General features: G+C 44.1%; 1 protein-coding gene across 2 annotated transcripts in view; it reads left to right on the forward strand.

The window, feature by feature from the left end:
* The window catches only part of LOC140735870 (CUGBP Elav-like family member 3), a 109,324-nt gene that overhangs the window by 36,609 nt on the left and 55,377 nt on the right, over positions 1–17,338 (forward strand). For both annotated transcript variants that reach the window (XR_012100825.1, XM_073061430.1), the window contains exon 2: positions 9,019–9,101. Coding sequence is in view for 1 of the 2 variants with exons in the window: in XM_073061430.1 (XP_072917531.1) it covers positions 9,019–9,101 (83 nt within the window). In the remaining variant the exon portion in view is untranslated. The remainder of the gene's footprint in view (positions 1–9,018; positions 9,102–17,338) is intronic.

Raw genomic sequence — 17,338 nt, forward strand, 5'->3', positions numbered from 1 at the left:
CTATGGCTGGCTGTGGAGGCCAAGTCATTTGGTATATTTAAAGTGGAGGTTGAAAGGTTCTTGATTAATCAGGGATTGAGAGGGATATGATGAAATGGTGGAGCAGACTCGATGGGCCAAATGGCCTAGTTCTGCCCCTCTGTTTTATGCACTTATGGTCTTAACGTGAGTTGCTCACCCTATCCCTGCTGATCCCTTAATAAGGACTGGGGTATGTTTTCCTGACTTCCCTTCGTGAAGTCCACAGTCCCTTGATCTTACTGATGCTGAGTGTGACGTAAACCAACTGATCTATCTCACTCCTGTACACCTCCACATCACCATCTGATATTTTACCAACAATAGTGGTGACATCTGTGAATTTATAAATAGTGTTTGATCAATGCTTAGCCACGCAGTCATGAATGCATAAAGAGCAGAAGAAGTGTGCTAAGCACACAGCCTTAATGTGTGCAGGAGGCGACTGTCAACAATAAATCTGCACTGACCGTGGTCTCCTGATGCGGAAGTCAAGGATCCATTTGCAGAGGAACGTGCAGAGGCCCTGATTTAGAAGCTTGGCGATTAGTACTGAGGGGATTATGGTATTGAACACAGAGCTGTAATCGATAAATGACATATGTTTTGTTGGTGTCCGGGTGTTCCAAAGTAGATGGAGAGCTAGTGAGATCGTGGTACTGTTTTGATTTTATTTCAACATTTCTTTTTCTTAAGATATTGTTCAAGTTTATAGTTATCCTAGATATAGGGTCTAAATGCCATGAGAATGAGCTTTCTACAGCAGCAGCACAGTACATTACACAACAAGTTAACGTAAGTTATACATACTGTGACTTTATGTGTGCACAGTAAATGAGAGAGATACTAGTGCAACAGGGAGGGAGAGTGAGAGAGAGAGAGAGAGAGAGAGAGAGAGAGAGAGAGAGAGAGAGAGAGAGAGAGAGAGAGAGAAAAGAATATAGTCTGAGATAGCGTTGGGGGTTTTCAGCTGGGTTGAAGACCCTGACGGCAGTGTGGAAGAAGCTGCTGTTGAATATTGAGATATGGGAGTTAGTATCAAAGACTGTTTCACCACCTGGAGTTTTTCAATGTGATTTTCCAATGTGATCATCTTCAGGAATGTGTCCAATTGGAGTTGACAACCCAATGGCCCCCAAGTGAAGTGAAGGAGAACGGAGTGAGGTGAACTAAATGGCATCAGGACACCATCTCATTGAGTGTCAGAATAGATTCAAGTGTTGGATGGTGGCGCCTCCAGTCTGAAATCATCTCACCAGTGAGACTGGTTTGATTATCCTGCCCTCCAATGTGGAATCACCTTACCTGAGACTGCCTTCATTCAGACAGAATGCAAAAAGTGTTGGATGGACCACCCTACAACATGAGATCACCTCACCAGTCAGAATGTCTTAATTCAGATAGACATCCAAAAGTGTTGTCCCCCCTCCAAACTGAGATCACCCTTTTAGTGAGACTACCTTCATTAAATAGACCTCCAATGTTGTTTGATCGTTCCTGCCCTCTAACATGCGATCACCTTACCAGTGAGCCTGCTTTCATTCAGATAGACCTACAAAAGTCCTATGTGGTTCCCAGCCTCCAAAGTTCAAAGTGAGTTTCTTATCAAAGTAGATATATGTCACCATGTACAATCCTGAGTTTAATTTTCTTGTGGGCATACTCATATTAGAAAAATAATCACAGCAGAATCAGTGAAAGACCACACCAACTTGAGCAATCAATCATTGTGCAAAAGGTAACAAACTGTGAAAATATATAAAAAAGAAATAATTAATTAATTAATTAATTAACAATAAAATCAACCAGTAGGGGTGTCAGGCAGGATAGTTGAATGCTCCTCTTGCAGGATCTGGAAAGGCAGAGAGACTTCCAGTGTCCCTTTTGACTTCTCCTGTAAAAAGTGCATCCAGCTTCTAACATACTGCATTAAGGAGTTGAAGCTGGAACTGGATGAACTCCAGATCATTCAGGAGGCTGAGGGGTGATAGTAGGACATATAGAGAGGTACTTACACCCAAGGTGCAGGACACAGAAGACTGGGTTAAACAGCCAGTACTCAGTGCGGCCAAGCCCCCTCTACAACAGATATAACACTTTGGATACTGTTCAGGAGAATGACTTAGCAGAGGAAAGTCACAACAGTCAGGTTTTTGGCACTGAGCCTGACACTGTGACTCAGAAGGAAAGTGAGGAGAAGAGCTGAGCTGTGGTGGTAGGGGATTCATAAATTAGGGGAACAGAAAAGCAGTTTTTGTGGATGTGAATGAGAATCCGCGATGTTATGTTGAAAGAGGCCGCAAAGCTAGATAGGGTCGTAAAGAAAACCTTTAGTACATTGGCCTTCATAAATCGTAGTATCGAGTACAGGAGGTGGGATGTTACATTGAAGTTGTATAAGACATTGGTGAGGTCAGTTCTGTGCAGGAAATATGTACTGTAAATAAGGTTTAAAGAGTGCAGAGAAAAGTTACAAGGATGGTGCCTGAGTTATAAGGAAAGATTGAATAGGTTAGGACTTTATTCTTGGACCAGGGAAGATTGAGAGAATATTTGAAAGAAGTATGCAAAATTAGGAGGGGTATAGATAGGGTAAATGTAAGCAGGCTTTTTTCATTTAGACACACAAAATGCTGATGGAACACAGCAGGCCAGGCAGCATCTATAGGGAGAAGCACTGTCGACGTTTCGGGCCGAGACCCTTCATCAGGAACAGGCCCGAAACGTTGACAGTGCTTCTCCCTATAGATGCTGCCTGGCCTGCTGTGTTCCACCAGCATTTTGTGTGTGTTGTTGTTTGAATTTCCAGCATCTGCAGATTTCCTCGTGTTTTTTCACTGAGATTGGTTGGAGTTACAACCAGAGGTCATGATTTAAGGGTGAAAGGTGCTGTTTGAAGGAGAATGTGAGGGGAAATTTCTTCACCCAGAAGGTTGTGAGAGTGTGGAACAAGCTGTCAGTGCAAGTGGTGTATGTGAGCTCTATTTCATCGTTTAAGAGAAGCTTCAATAGGTCCATGTATGGCAGGATAATGGAGGACTATGGTCGGGGTGCAGGTTGATGGGAGTAGGCAGATTAAATTGTTCAGCACAGACTAGATGGGCTGAAGAGCCTGTTTCCAGGCTGTATTTCTCTATGACTCAATGAAGGGTCCTTGAAAGTGAGTCCATAGGTTGTGGGAACATTTCAATAATGGGGCGAGTGAAATCCAGTGGGTTTAAGAGACTGATGGTTGAGAGGTAATAATTATTCCTGAACCTGCTGGTGTGGGTCCTGATGCTCACGTTCTTGCTGAAGGCAGCAGTGGATGGTAGTGGTCTCTTCTGATCGATGCTGCTTTCCTGTGACAAGGTTTCATGTAGATGTGCTCAGGGGTGGAGAGGGCTTTGCCGTGATGGACTGGACCATATACTCAGCTTTTCTTAGGAATTTCCATTCAAGGGCATTGGCATTTCTCTACCAGGCTGTGATGCAGCCAGTCGATATACTCTCCACTACATATCTCTACAAGTTCATCAAAGTTTTAGATATCATGCTGAATCTTCGATAACTGCTAAGGGAATAGAGGCTCTGCTGAGCTTTCTTCATTATTGCACTTAATTGCTGGGCCCAGGACAGGTCCTCCAAAATAATAACATAGAGGAATTTAAAGTTGCGGACCCTCACCACCTCTGATCCTCTGACGAGGACTGGCTTATGCATTTCTGGTTTCCAACTCCTGAAGTCAATAATCAGCTCCTTGGTCTTGCTGTCATTAAGTAAGAGATTGTTATTATGGCACCATTCATCCAGAGTTTCAATCTCCCTCCTATATGCTGATTCATCAGAACCTTCATTCGGCCTATGACAGTGGTATCATCAGCAAACTTGAACATGGCATTGGAGCTGTGCTTAGCCACACTGTCATAAATGTAAGCCGAGTAGAGCAGGAGCTAAGCACACATCCTTGCGGTGCACCTGTACTGATACAGATTGTGGAGGAGATATTGCCAATCCAAACTGACTAGGGTCTGCAAATAAGGAAATCCAGATTCGAATTGCACAAGGAAGTGTTGAGGCCAAGGTCTTGGAGGTTATTGATCAGTTTTACGGGAATGATGATATTGAATGCTGAGCTATAGTCGATGAAGAATATCTTTGCAGTCCAGATGTTCCAAGAATGAGTGAAGAGCCAATGAGGTGGCATCTGCTGTAAACTTTTTGTGTTGGTAGGCAAATTGGAGTTGCTTCTCAAGCAGAAGTTGACATATTTCATTACGAACTTCTCAAAACACTTCATCACTGTGGATGTAAGTGCTACTGGGCCATAGTCATTGAGGTAGTTTGTGACATTCTTCTTAGGCACCGGTATAATTGAAGTCTGCTTGAAGCACGGGGTACCTCAGACTGCTGAAGCAAGAGGTTAAAGATCTCACTGAACACTGCAGCCAGTTGATTAGCACAGATTTTTAGTATTTGGCCGGGTTCCCCATCTGGGCCGAATGGTTCACGCGGGTTCACCCTCCTGAGGGCTTCTTACATGTCAACCTCAGAGAATGAAATCACAGTATCTTCAGGGGTTGTGGAAGTTCATGATGGTTCCTCCATGTTTTGAGAAGCAAAGCGAGCATAGAAGGCATTGAAATCATTTGGAAGCGAAGCCCTGTTGTCACCTATGTCAGTTAATTTAACCTGATGAGTTGATAGTATTCTGCCACTACTATTGAGGATCCTTCATCGGTTCAAGTTTAGTCCAGAATTGCCACTTTTCCTGTGAGATGGCTTTCCAGAGATCATACCTGGACCACTTGTAACTTCCTTGGTCACCAGGGATCTGGTCCTCGGCAGTCTGCGATTCTTATGGTTCATCCAGGGCTGCTGGTTGGGGAAAACTGAATGATTGTGGGCTCACCTTATCAGTGAGCCTGTTGTCATTTAGATAGACCTCCAAAGGACTTCACATCTTAGTGATGTGACCTGCTGTGCAGACTGTGGGCTAGAACTTCAGTCAGGACAGTGAAAAGACCTTAAATATAATCAAACAACAACAGGAAAGGGGTCAGGAGTCTTGGGACCCACAGCACCATGTTCAGGAACAGTTATTGCCCTCAACCATCAGGCTCTTGAATCAGAGGGGATTACTTCAGTCAGCTTCTCTCACCCCAACATTGAACGGTTCCTGCAAACCTTTGGATCCACTTTCAAGGACTCTTTATCTCATGTTCTCAATATTTATTACTTGCTTGCTTATTTATTTATGCGTTTGTTTGTTTGTTTATTTATTGTATTTGTGCAGTTTGTTGCCTTTTGCACACAGGCTGTTTGTCCTGTTGCATGCAGCTTTTCATTGATTCTGGTGTGTTTCTTTGTGTTTACACTGAATGCCCGCAAGAAAATGAATCTCAGGGTTGTAAATGGTGACATATATTTTCTTTGTTAGTAAATTTACTTTGAACTTTTGAACATCATACTGGTACCCCTCTGTGGGGAGTAGCAATTCCAAATAAGAGATGGTTATGTGGGACTGTGCACTTCTGCTGTAGTCTCCCACCTACATTATTGGATCTGTCTCTCTCCACCAGCACTGCTTGTAGAGAATACGGCTTTGACATGTCCTCTCTTGCTACTTGTCCTTGTTAACCATTCAACCCACAGTTTTATCTACACGTTAACCACAGAGGAGATTATACACCTCCACAAGATCACCTCTCAGTGTCCCAAGTTCCACTACATTAGACTATACTCGGAGTACATGCAGAGACCGGTTTCCACATGCTTACATTAGACCACACCACACCCAGTCTCCTACGCTCCATTGTGTTAGTCTACTCTCAGAGCACATGCGGAGACAGTTCCCATATTCTTACATTAGACCACACCACACCCAGTCTCCACCACTCCACTACATTAGACTACACTCAAGGCTCATACAGAGACAGTTCCCATGAGCTTACATTAGACACCACCACGAACACCATGGACATTTCTGATCTCTTATATACCTTGGTTACTCTATACTTGGAACAATGTGCAAGGGCAGACATAACAAGGTATTTAAGAGTTCTGGCCTCATAACTGGAAGCACACTGGGACACAAAGAAAGGTGGGGAAAGTGATTGCCAGATGAGGGATTATATGTACTTCAAATGGCTGAATTTTTTTTCTCAAAGGAAAAGCAGAGACATGATCAGCAGAGCTGGCTTTAAGGGAAAACTCCATAAACAAAGGGAGCGGGAAGAATGGAAGGTTGTGCTGACACGATTAGTCAGTGGTAAGAGGAAGGTGGTGTGAAGCTTGGATCTGTTGGGCTCAATAATCTATTGCTGGGTCATAAATCCTGTGTAGCTTGGAGGCTGACAGATTCTGCCCTGGCATCGGAGTAGAAACTCCCCTCCTGCCATCAATCCAGTGATTAAACCTCAATAAAATACTTTAATTCTGCTATTCAACAAACCTCAAAACCTGGTTAAAATGATCACTAAGTCGGTTTTGCTTGTTGCTTTTCAGGATTGAAAATGCTCTCCCCTCTCGTTGTAATCCCTCGCCACAGGGCGTGTAAGCGTGTGCAGAGGTGCAGCAGCCAGGGCTGAGGCAAGAGGGCAGGGGGAGGTACACATTTGCCATCTCTCCTGGGATCCCCCCAGAGATTAAACTCTCATCTCCAGGACAGCTGTGAGCGGCAGCAGGAAGAAGCCTCGGGGGCTTTAAATAAAATTGTCACTTGTTTTCATCCTCCTTTCTTTCTCAACTTTGGTTTATCATTGTCACATGTACCGGGATACAGTGAAAAGCTTTGCTTGCGTAATCACGATACAGATCAAATCATTACACAATGTGCTGGGCGAGAATAAGATAAACAATAGAAGTGCGGTGAAAAAGCTGCAGAAATGTGCAGTGCAGGTAAATGAAGAAGGGCCAGACTGTAACGAGTCATCGTGTAAGGGGTTATGGGGCTAATTAGCCAGGACCATGCCCACCCAGTGCAGGAGAGCCCAGAAAGGGTAGATTAAAGGGGTGGCAAATGTTACAGGAGGCACCATGACTACTCTCTGTTGCCTCCTGGTTCAAAGGAGCCCCTAAACATTAGCTCAGCACACTGGAATAGCTGCTTCACAGCACTGGGATCCTGTGTTGCAGTCCTGGCCTTGGTGCTCTCTGTGTGGAGTTTGTACCCATGTGGGTCATTGGGTTTTCTCTTTCAAGCCAGAGGTTACCCCAGCCTTCCCTGTTATTTGATCATCCTAACCTCTTGGACTTCAGGCTGCAGCCCTAAATATTCAACTTTGTGCAAATTTAACTTTTTATCAGATTTACTGGAAGGAATTGTGAAGGAAGACTAGAGGGAGTGGGTTTATTCTCTTGGAAAATAAATGGTCATGAGAAAAATCTGATTCAGTATTTATAGGTTATGGAGAGTGAACTGTTTCCATTGCCAAAAGGATTAAGAGCAGGGTGGGGGTGCAGAGGATAAAGATGTCAATATCTTGTTGTAATCTGTTCCCACCCTCCTCACAATTTACTTAACCTCTGAGTCTGCTTTTGTCTGCAACTCGGAAGGGTACCCTGTTCACCCGTCCATTAATAAATATTCAGGAAACCCTGTACACTTGGCAACACAACAACTTCTGTACCGTTTTCTACTTGTGCCACAGACCTGTCCATTGCATGGTTTCGTGCCCACTGGTTTATATTGTCGCTTTTCGTGCTTTTTATCAAAATGTATCTCGTTCAAAGGAACCAACAGCTCTATATACCTCAGTCTCAGTTTGCATCATTTTCCAGAGTTACTGGGAACCATACAGTGTAAAGTTTATTGTTTCATAAATGTTCCCACTGATCTTTGAGAGGTAGCTTTGTTATAATTAACAAAATTGCTCAGACATACAGTATATGTCTTATGGTTTGAACTACCTTCTTTGTGTTATGAACACTACCTCATTATATTTTTGTACTATTCATTTTGTAGTTTCAATAGGTATATTTAATGTCAGAGAAATGTATACAATATACATCCTGAGATTCTTTTTCTTTCTTTACAGTAACTTTATGTCTTTACACTACTACTGCCACAAGATAACACATTTCAAGATACGTGATTCAATGATGATAAATCTATTTTGGAAAACTAATAAGAAATCAATATTTCTGATAATAAACCTGATTGTGAATATAGAGTCATAGAGCCGTACAGCTGAGAAATGGGCCTCTCACGTAGCTTCTCCATATGACTGCAATGCCAGTCTATGCTAATCCCACAGACCTGCATCAGGCCCATATCCCTCTGCTCCTTTCTTGTCTAAGCACCCGTCAATACTCTGTAAGTCTTGTGAAGTCGAGTTTATTGTCAGGTCCATGCACTGGTGAGGCAGTGCCACCGGCGCATGGCATCACAGAAGCAGCGAGGCCCCCCATTGGTCATAGTCGACGGTGGATGTCGCGTCCCAACTGACTACGTGATACACAGCCAGTACGCAAGCCAAGGCGGTAGGAAATAGAGAGCAAACTGTCGTCCATGCAGCTGATGAATCCAAATGAATGGCAGAGACCGATAGAGTTCGGCACCAGTGTTGTCACAGGAGTTGCCAGTCAGTGTAGAACTCAACGTAGGACTGCCCTTGGGACTCCAGCTCCGTTCTGGATTTTTCCTCAGGGTTTACTCCCGAAGCATTCCCCATGAGTAGGTATAGCCACAATATCAGAGATTTCCTTCTCCCTAGATGAGCTGACAAGCCCCATCTGCCCGAAACGTAAACAACATCCACAAGAGAAAGATCAATTTAAGCAGATTTTGTACCTCCTGCCGATGATAGCTGTGAGAAGTTGGCGATCTCTGTTGCCTCCTTGAAGCAGTGCTCCTGTAGAAGCTGTAGATGTCCTGCAACAGTGTCAGGTTGATTTTAAACTCCTGACAACTCCAGGGAAGTCCTGCAGGTTAAACTTGAGCCCTGGGGTTACCTGCCATACCCACCAGTGACTGTTCTGAGATTACCATGGTGACTTTGTGATTTCTACTCCACAAAGGTTGTGCCTTCCTGACGTATTGTGCAAGGGAGTCTGCGTTGAAAGCACAGACAGCGTTACATGAACAGAAGACACTGCCTGGGGTAAGTGAGAGTTGCCTTTACAAAGATGCTTAATCAGATAAACGGGACTGTCAGCGTGGAAAGAAAGGAAAATTTGGGATTTCTTTTCCCAGAGTAGGGAGTCTAATACTAGTCTTACAGTGAGCAATACGTAAAGGACCCTGTCTCCAAGTTCAGCTCTGTCAAAGTCGAGTTCATTGTAATATGCACAGTTACAATGAAAATCTTAATTGCAACAGCCATCACAGGCACATAACATATAAGCAGTATTCACAAGGAAAACATAATTTAAGCATAAATTATACACAATTTTACATGAAAAACACAATTAGAATATATAAAAATATTGTGTTAGTGCAAAATGATCAAAGTTGTCATAGTATTGCCAAACTATAATAATTAGAGTTACACAGAACAGTCCAGCACAGTAAAGGACCTTTCGCCCTCGATGTTATGCCGACCTTTTAACCTACTCCAAGATAAATCTAATCCTTCCCTCTGTTTTCCTGTTATCCATGTGTCTATCTAAAAGTCGCTTAAATGTCCCTAATGCATTTGTCTCTGCCACCTTTGTGCCAGTTGGTTCAGGAACCGAATGGTTGAAGGGAAGTAACTGTTCCTGAACGTGGTTGTGTAGCAAATGAATCTCAGGGTTGTTCATGGTGACATAGGTACATGTATATATATATTTTGATAATAAATTTACTTTCAACTTTGAGCTCTGATGTAGGGAATTAGCCTATGAGGAGAGATCAAGTCGCCTGGGACTGTACTCACTAGAATTCAGAAGAGTTAAAGGGATTTAGGGATAGATTAGATAGAGGCAGCAAAGTGCTTCCAGTGGTAGGTAGGATTAGAACTAGAGGCCATAGCCTAAAGATTCTGGAGAATAGGTTTAAAGCAGAGATTAAGGAAAAACTGTTCTTCCCAAAGAGTTGTGAATCTGTGGAATTCACTGCCCAGGAGAGCAGTCAAGACTACTTCATTAAGTATATTTAAAGATGCAGTTAGGTCAGTTTTTTCATAGCAGGGGAATTGAAGGAGGTAAGTGGAGCTGAGTCTATGGAGAGATCAGTCATGATCTTATTCAAAGGCAGAGCAGGCTTGACGGGACAGAAGGCCGAATCCTGCTCCAATTCTTATGTTCTATTCAGATTATAAAACGACTCACAAGAACGGAACCCTGTTGTTAACCCGGAGAAAATCTGTATGGAATGAAATCAGTAAACGCTGGGAATCCTCACCTGTCCAGGCAGCAACTTGAGGGTAAAGGAGCAGAGTTTGTGTTTCAAACTGATGGTTGTTGATCTGTAATGCAAACCATTTCTCTGCAGATGTTACTTGACCCATTGAGTGTTTCCAGATTTCCAGCAGATCCAGTTTTTTTGCCTTTTGACTTTTGGCTTGCCACCCGGAGGGCTACTGGAGCATACTCAAGGATGTTTTCATAAGAATGGATAGATACTTGAAGTGAAAGAAAATTAGCAAAATTATGGAGAGAGAGCTGAGAGGCCTGGGACCATTAAGAGCTAGAACAGGTAGATGGGCCAAATGCTGTGCTGTATCATTCTGTGAATTCCATTACTCAGTATTGCTCAAGTACGTTGGGAGAGGACAGAAGGTGGATGGGGATTAGAAGCTACTGCTGACCAGAATAGGGTCATGTTCAGTGTTAGGCTCCAGACTGTGAAATGTGTGGTTTGCTTTAAGATAACAAGGTTTGGAGTATGGATAATTGGAGATATAGAGGGAACAAATTCTTACTTGCTCGGAAGAAGGGGAAGACTGTGGACCACAAGTCCATCCTTGTTGCAGATGAACTGATGAGATGAGTTGGTGGAGTTAGCTAGCAAGTCATTCTTTGATTGGTTATCCACCACATCCCACGATGACAGAAAACCCTGTTTTAGAGAGGAGAAGCTGTTGTACTGGGGTAGGTCCACTCTCTCAACCTCGGTCCAGGTCCAGTAGTATGAGTAGCCGTTACTCCTTGGTTCCTTGATCATGACTTTTTCTGTCCCTTCACTCTTCTCGTAGTGATGCAGAACTTTCCTCCTGGTTGTTGATCTCATCCGCCCAGTCCGCTTGAGTTGACTTGACATGCTAGGACAGGCATGTCCGTACCTCAGCAAGGTATGAGGCTCACCGGCTACCCTCACCTGCTTTAGTCTGCCTCTTGAAACAATGTACTGGTGTCACATGCAAGCGGCCACCTGGAGCCACAGGTGAGAGCTGAGTGCCCAGAGGGGACCAAAAGTAAGTGAGCTGCCCCGGAATGGCCTCGACAAGCCCCTTCGCCGGAGGTGCCACCCCCTCCCCCAGACACTATATATACTCCAGTAACTCATTCCTGCTGGACAATGCAGGCTGGCGTGATGGCTGGGGTTTTAAGAGATTGAAGAAGGGCAGTGTAGTGGCAGTGTTGGGGAGGAGGGAGGAGGGTTGGACAAAGAAGTGTATACAAGCTGCAGTAATCTTATCTCTCCTGGTCTAGATTAGCCATCAGCAGTGGTAGAGTGCAGAGTCTCCCCTGCGTCCACATGGCTGAACAGGTGGGAGATACTTGTTAAAGAAGCTTCGTCGTACAGCAGCATCTGTGCGCTGTGGGTCCCAAAGACAAGTAGAACAGGCACACAAGAGATTCTCCAGATGCTGGAAATCCAGAGCAATGCACACAAAGTGCTGGAGGACCTCAGCAGGTCAGGCAGCATCTATGGAGGGAATAAACAGATTCAGTTCAGATTTATTTATCACATGTTGACGTTTCAGACCAATGCGCTTCATCGGGGCTCGTCAGGAACAGCATGGAGCAGTTCAGAGGTGTAGGGCCTAGGGAGGAGGAACAGCTGCTGGGAGAATGATGAGTTTCAGGAAATGGACTCACCTGAGTAGAAATTTACTAAATTACTTCTTTGGTTTATTGGGACTTTAGCTGTGAAGGTACCTTGAGGGAAAAATAAATTCTTGTCAGGTCCTTAACAAGTCTCCATACGAAGCCTGAGAGCACATGCCAGCAGGCTGAAGGACAGCTTCTACCCTGCTGTTACATATGTAACACCGGGGATAATCAAGGATAAGTTATATAATTACAGTATACAGTAAGACCAGAGAGCACAGCCTCAGAACAGAAGGATGTCCATTTAGAACAGAGATGAGGAGGAATTTCTTTAACCAGAGGGTTGTGAAACTATGGAATTCATTACCACAGATGCCTGTAGAGGCCAGGTCATTGGGTATATTTAATCCAGAGGGATAGGTTCTTGATTAGTAAGAGTATCAAAGGTTATAAGGAGAAGGTATGAGAATGGGATTTAGAAAGTTATTAAGGCAGCCATGATGCAATGGCAGAGCCGACTTGATGGGCTGAATGGCCTAATTCTGCTCCTATGTCTTATAGTCTTATGGTTATCATTCTATTAAATTGTCCCCTCACAATTGACCTAGTCATGCCCCTTGCACCTTATTGTCTGTCTACAATGTATTCTCTCTGTAACTCAAACACTTTATTCTGCATTCTATTATTCTATTTCCCTTTGTAATACCTGAATCCATCAATGTGAATAAATAATCTGTATAGGTGACATGCAAATCATAAATACAGCATTCCATATGCTGGAAATCCAGAGTAATGCACACAGAATGCTGGAGGAACTCAGCAGGTCAGGCAGCATCTATGGAAATGAATGAACAATTGACGTTCCGTGACGAGATCCTTCAACAGTGCTAGAAAGGAAGGGGGGGTAAAAGCCATGATTAGAAGATTGGGGGGGGGGGGGGGGGGGAGGAGAACAAGCTAGAAGGTGATAGGTTCAAAGTTCAAAGTAAATTTAATTATCAAAGTACATGCATGTCACCACATACAACCCTGGTAACAGTAAACAGGATCAATGAAAGAGCAAGTGCGTAGAAGGCAACAAACTATGCAAATGCAAATATAAATAACTAATAACAGCAAATAACAAGATAAAGAGACCTTAAAGTGAGATCATTGGTTGTGGGAACTCTCGATAGATGAGTGTATCTCTTTTGTTCAGGAGCCTGATGTTCGAAGGGTAGTAACTTTTCCTGTACCTGGTGATGCAAGTCTTGCGACCTGAGGTGGTCAGGTCAGTGAGGGATGGGGACGAAGTAAGAAACCGGGTGGTGATAGGCGGAAAGGTAAAAGCTGAAGAAGAAGGAATCTGATAGGAGAGGAGAGTGGACCATGGGAGAAAGGGAAGGAGGAGGGACACCATGGGGAAGTGAAGACAATAAATAAGAGAGGGGCCAGAGTAGGGAACTGAGAAGAGGGAAAAATTATTGGAAGTTGGAGAAATCGATGTTCGTGTCATCTGGTTGGGGGCTACCCAGACAGAAAATGAGGTGTTGCTCCTCCATCCCGAGAGCAGCCTCATTGTGGCTATAAAGGAGGCCGGGGACTGTCACATTGGGGATAGGGATTAAAATGGTTGGCCACATGAAATCCTGCCTTTTCAGATGGATCAAAGGTGCTCAACAATGCAGTCCCCTAGTCAACGTTGGGTTTGATCAATGTAAAGGAGGCCACATTGGGAGCAGCGGACACAGTAGACAACGCCTCACCAGGACAGTCTGTTTGGGGCCCTGATTGGAGGTGAGGGAGGAAGTGAATTGGCAGGTGCACCATTTCTGCTACAGGGGTAAGTGCGAGGAGGGAGGTTAGTGGGGAGAGGTGTAGACAAAGGAATCGCACAGGGAGAGATCCTGTGGAAAGCGGAGAGTGGGAGTGTAAGGGTGTGTTTGATGATAGGCTCACATTGAAAATGGTGGAGAATAATGTGCAAGATGCAGAGGGTCATGGGCTGCTACGTAAGGACAAGAGGCATTCTATCCCTGTAAGGTGGCGGTAAGATGGGGTTTTTCACTGTACCTTGATTCACGTGACAATAAAAACAATTTGCCAATTCTGCTTACGAACCTCAGCACTATCTCTGACTAAACTTCTGCTACATCTTGCCTCTCTCCTTTATACCCGCCTTTCTCCTTTCCCCACGCCCGGCTCTGTCCTCTCCCACTCCACCACTTTCCCTTCCCCCCTCCCCTGTTTTCCTCCCCCACCTTTGCCCTGTGCAGCTTGCTATTGTTTGCTTGTTTCTATAGGGAACGATGATGATGTTGGCTCTGGTTTCTAAGTAACCCCAGTTTGCATGGTAACTGGTTTCTCGCTCCCTCTCGGAGACAGATGGCAGGGTCGGAAGAGCAAACAAACAAGTTGTGTGGGAGCGGCTGCAAAGGTTGTCAGCTGCACTGGGAAACAGGAATCATTGTAGCTCACCGGGAAAAAGAAATGAGCTTTAATTCAAGTGTGAACTGGAGTCAGATTACAAAGACTCCATATCTAGTTTGTTGACCCTTGAGATGGGTATCTCGTGGACTGCTTGTCCCACTCCCATCAGAGAAGAGGCTACATAACATCCATGCCCAGACCAGCAGGCTCGAAACAGTAAGGCAGTAAGGGTGATGATCGTCTCCAGCCACTAACCCACCCCATCACTATCAGTTCCTGTCAGTCACCTACAGATGCAGCTATGCTTACTGTCACTTAATTTTTATTTATATAGCAATACAGTACAGAGAAGGCCCTTCCGGTACTTCGAGCCATGCTGCCCCAGCAAACCTGATTAATTGTCCTTAATCATGGGACAATTTACAACAACCAGTTAAACTGCCCGGTACGTCTTTGGACTGTGGGAGGGAACAGGCGCAGCCAGAGAAAAACCCACACATTCCACGGGGAGGATGTATAGACGGCGCCGGAATTGAACCCGAAACTCCAGAACACCCCGAGATGTAAAAGTACTGAGCCACTACATGGACGTACAGGCATACGATCTATCTATGTGTAATGCCCTGGTTAAGACTTATACTGCTACGCTGTGAGGTCATCTATGTTAGCAGGTTTCTGTAAAGGCAGTGTGACCTGCCGGAAGGAGTGTTCTGGCTTTGGCTAAAGAGAAGGAGCCATGTTGTCCAGTTTAGGAATGTGCGTCAACCAATCAGGATTCTGGGATGTGAGAGCGAGCTGTGGGGAAGAGTTTTCTGAAGGACGGTGGTCTTGTTTCGGGTCTGCGGGAGCTGCGGAGCACAGGACAAAGGAATTGGCTGCAGAATGCCATTGGAGGGAGAGTCTCCGTTGCAAGAAGTGCTTTGTGCTGACTGATGGCTCCAGGGAGGAAGGGCAATACTCCTGAAAGAGAGAGCCGGTTCATCTGAGGTGGTCTTTAAGGGAAGTTTGGAATGTGGTAGGTGCTTTCACACAGTCCATGGGTCTAGCGTGTGAGTAGAGAGATATACCCCCAACTACTCCAGAATGAGCTCCAATGTTTTTGTGCATCTTGGACTGGTTTAACTGTAATGGGCACATTTATTTTCCTTTTTTTCTGTAACTGTTTGTTATAGTTGAAAGTTTGTTAAATACACTTCCTCTAGAATTTTATGTTGGTGTATGATCTGTCATTTCTGGGCTACTGATGACTGTGTATGGGCAATACTTATACAGCATTCCCTATAACCTACGTTCCTTAATTGAAACATCTTAACTTTCCTGTTCGGTTGAACCCCAAATCATACCGACCCTAGACATATGTTGTTTATGAAATGTGGCCTTCTCATCGCAGAGTCACAAAGCTGTTACCAGAATTAGCTAATGAGCCAATTTGGTATACAAGTTCCATCGAGAACGTTACATATGTATATACAAAAGGAAGTTTGCAAATGCTGGAAATCCAAAGCAACACATACAAAATGCTGGAGGCACTCAGCAGGTCAGGCAGCATCTATGGAAATGAATAAGCAGTCAACATTTCAGGGCGAGACCCTTATTCAGAACTGGGGGATGGAGGAGGGGACCAGAAGAAGTGATAAGCAGGTAAGAAGTTGTTAAAGGTCAGAGTGGAGAATAGGGAAAGAGGGGAAGGGGGGGAATTTTTTTACCGGAGGGAGAAATAGATATTCATGCCATCAAGTTGGAGGCTACCCAGATGGAATATAAAGTGTTGCCCCTCCATCCGGAGGCACGCATTCATCTGCCGTCGTAAATTAGGGGACTGCTTCATCAAGCACCTCCACTCCATCCACCACAAGCCGAACTACCCAATGGCCAAATACTTTAATTCCCATTCCCATTCCAATTTAGACATATCAGTCCATGGCCTCCTCTTGTGCCAAGATAAGGCCAATCTTTCTTCTATGGACCACTCTCCTCTCCTATCAGATACCTTCTTCTCCTGCCGTTGACCTTCTCCACCCGCTTGGCTTCACCTATCACCTCCTTCCCCTCCCCTCACCTTTTTTCCCCTTCCCTCTTAATCCTGAAGAAGGGTCTCAGCCTAAAACATCAAATGTTCATTTCCACAGATGCTGCCTGACATGCTGAGTTCCTCTAGCATTTTGTGTGTGTTGTTATGTACTTATATTTATTGTGATTTTTATTATTATTATTCAATTATTTATTTATCTTTTGTGGGGTTTTTTGTTCTGCATCAGATCCAGAGTACCAATTATTATGTTCTCCTTTGAAGTTGTGTACAGGAAACAACATTAAACTATCTTGAATCTTGAGTATCTAGTTCATCGAGCATTGAGATTGGTATCGGTCCTGCCTCAAAAACAGTTTAGTATTAGTGCAGATTGACTGCTGGTTTCACTTCTGTCTGTGATCCAAGGCCAGATAGAGGGATTAAAATTAAATTAATCATCACAATCCTTAATGTCATAAAACATAACGATCTTCACCAGGAGGCAAAGCAAATGTCCCCAGGTCACATAAGATAAATGATCAGAGCAGTATCTTTAAGCAGCCCCTTCTTTGGTTGGTGAGAGCTAGCTTCCTGAAATTCTCAAGACAAAGACAATGATCAGTGCAGCTGCCATGTCTGACTAAATCTGGTCACGTTTACACTTCTGCTCTTAACGGGAGCTTGCACAGTCCAGTAGGTTCTTCAGAAGTCAATGATGAGGCATAAATCTTGTGGTTACAGTGTTCATTACAAAGAAATAACAGTAACCAACTTCCTGTACTGGAAGTGTGAGCTGAAGGAAGAAGACAAAGAAAAGCGAAAGGATTTGTGATCATCTTGTACTGAAAACTGGTTCAAACTAGATGGATAAGGAATTTCCTTGATAACAACAGCCGATGAGACGGTTCAATTTATGGCTTGGCACAGGCTGTTGACAAACTACAAAAAATCACAAACCAGTTATACTGCAAATACCGAACATTTATGGACAAACAGGTGACT

Source organism: Hemitrygon akajei, chromosome 11, assembly GCF_048418815.1.
Source record: "Hemitrygon akajei chromosome 11, sHemAka1.3, whole genome shotgun sequence".
Lineage (NCBI taxonomy): Eukaryota > Metazoa > Chordata > Chondrichthyes > Myliobatiformes > Dasyatidae > Hemitrygon > Hemitrygon akajei.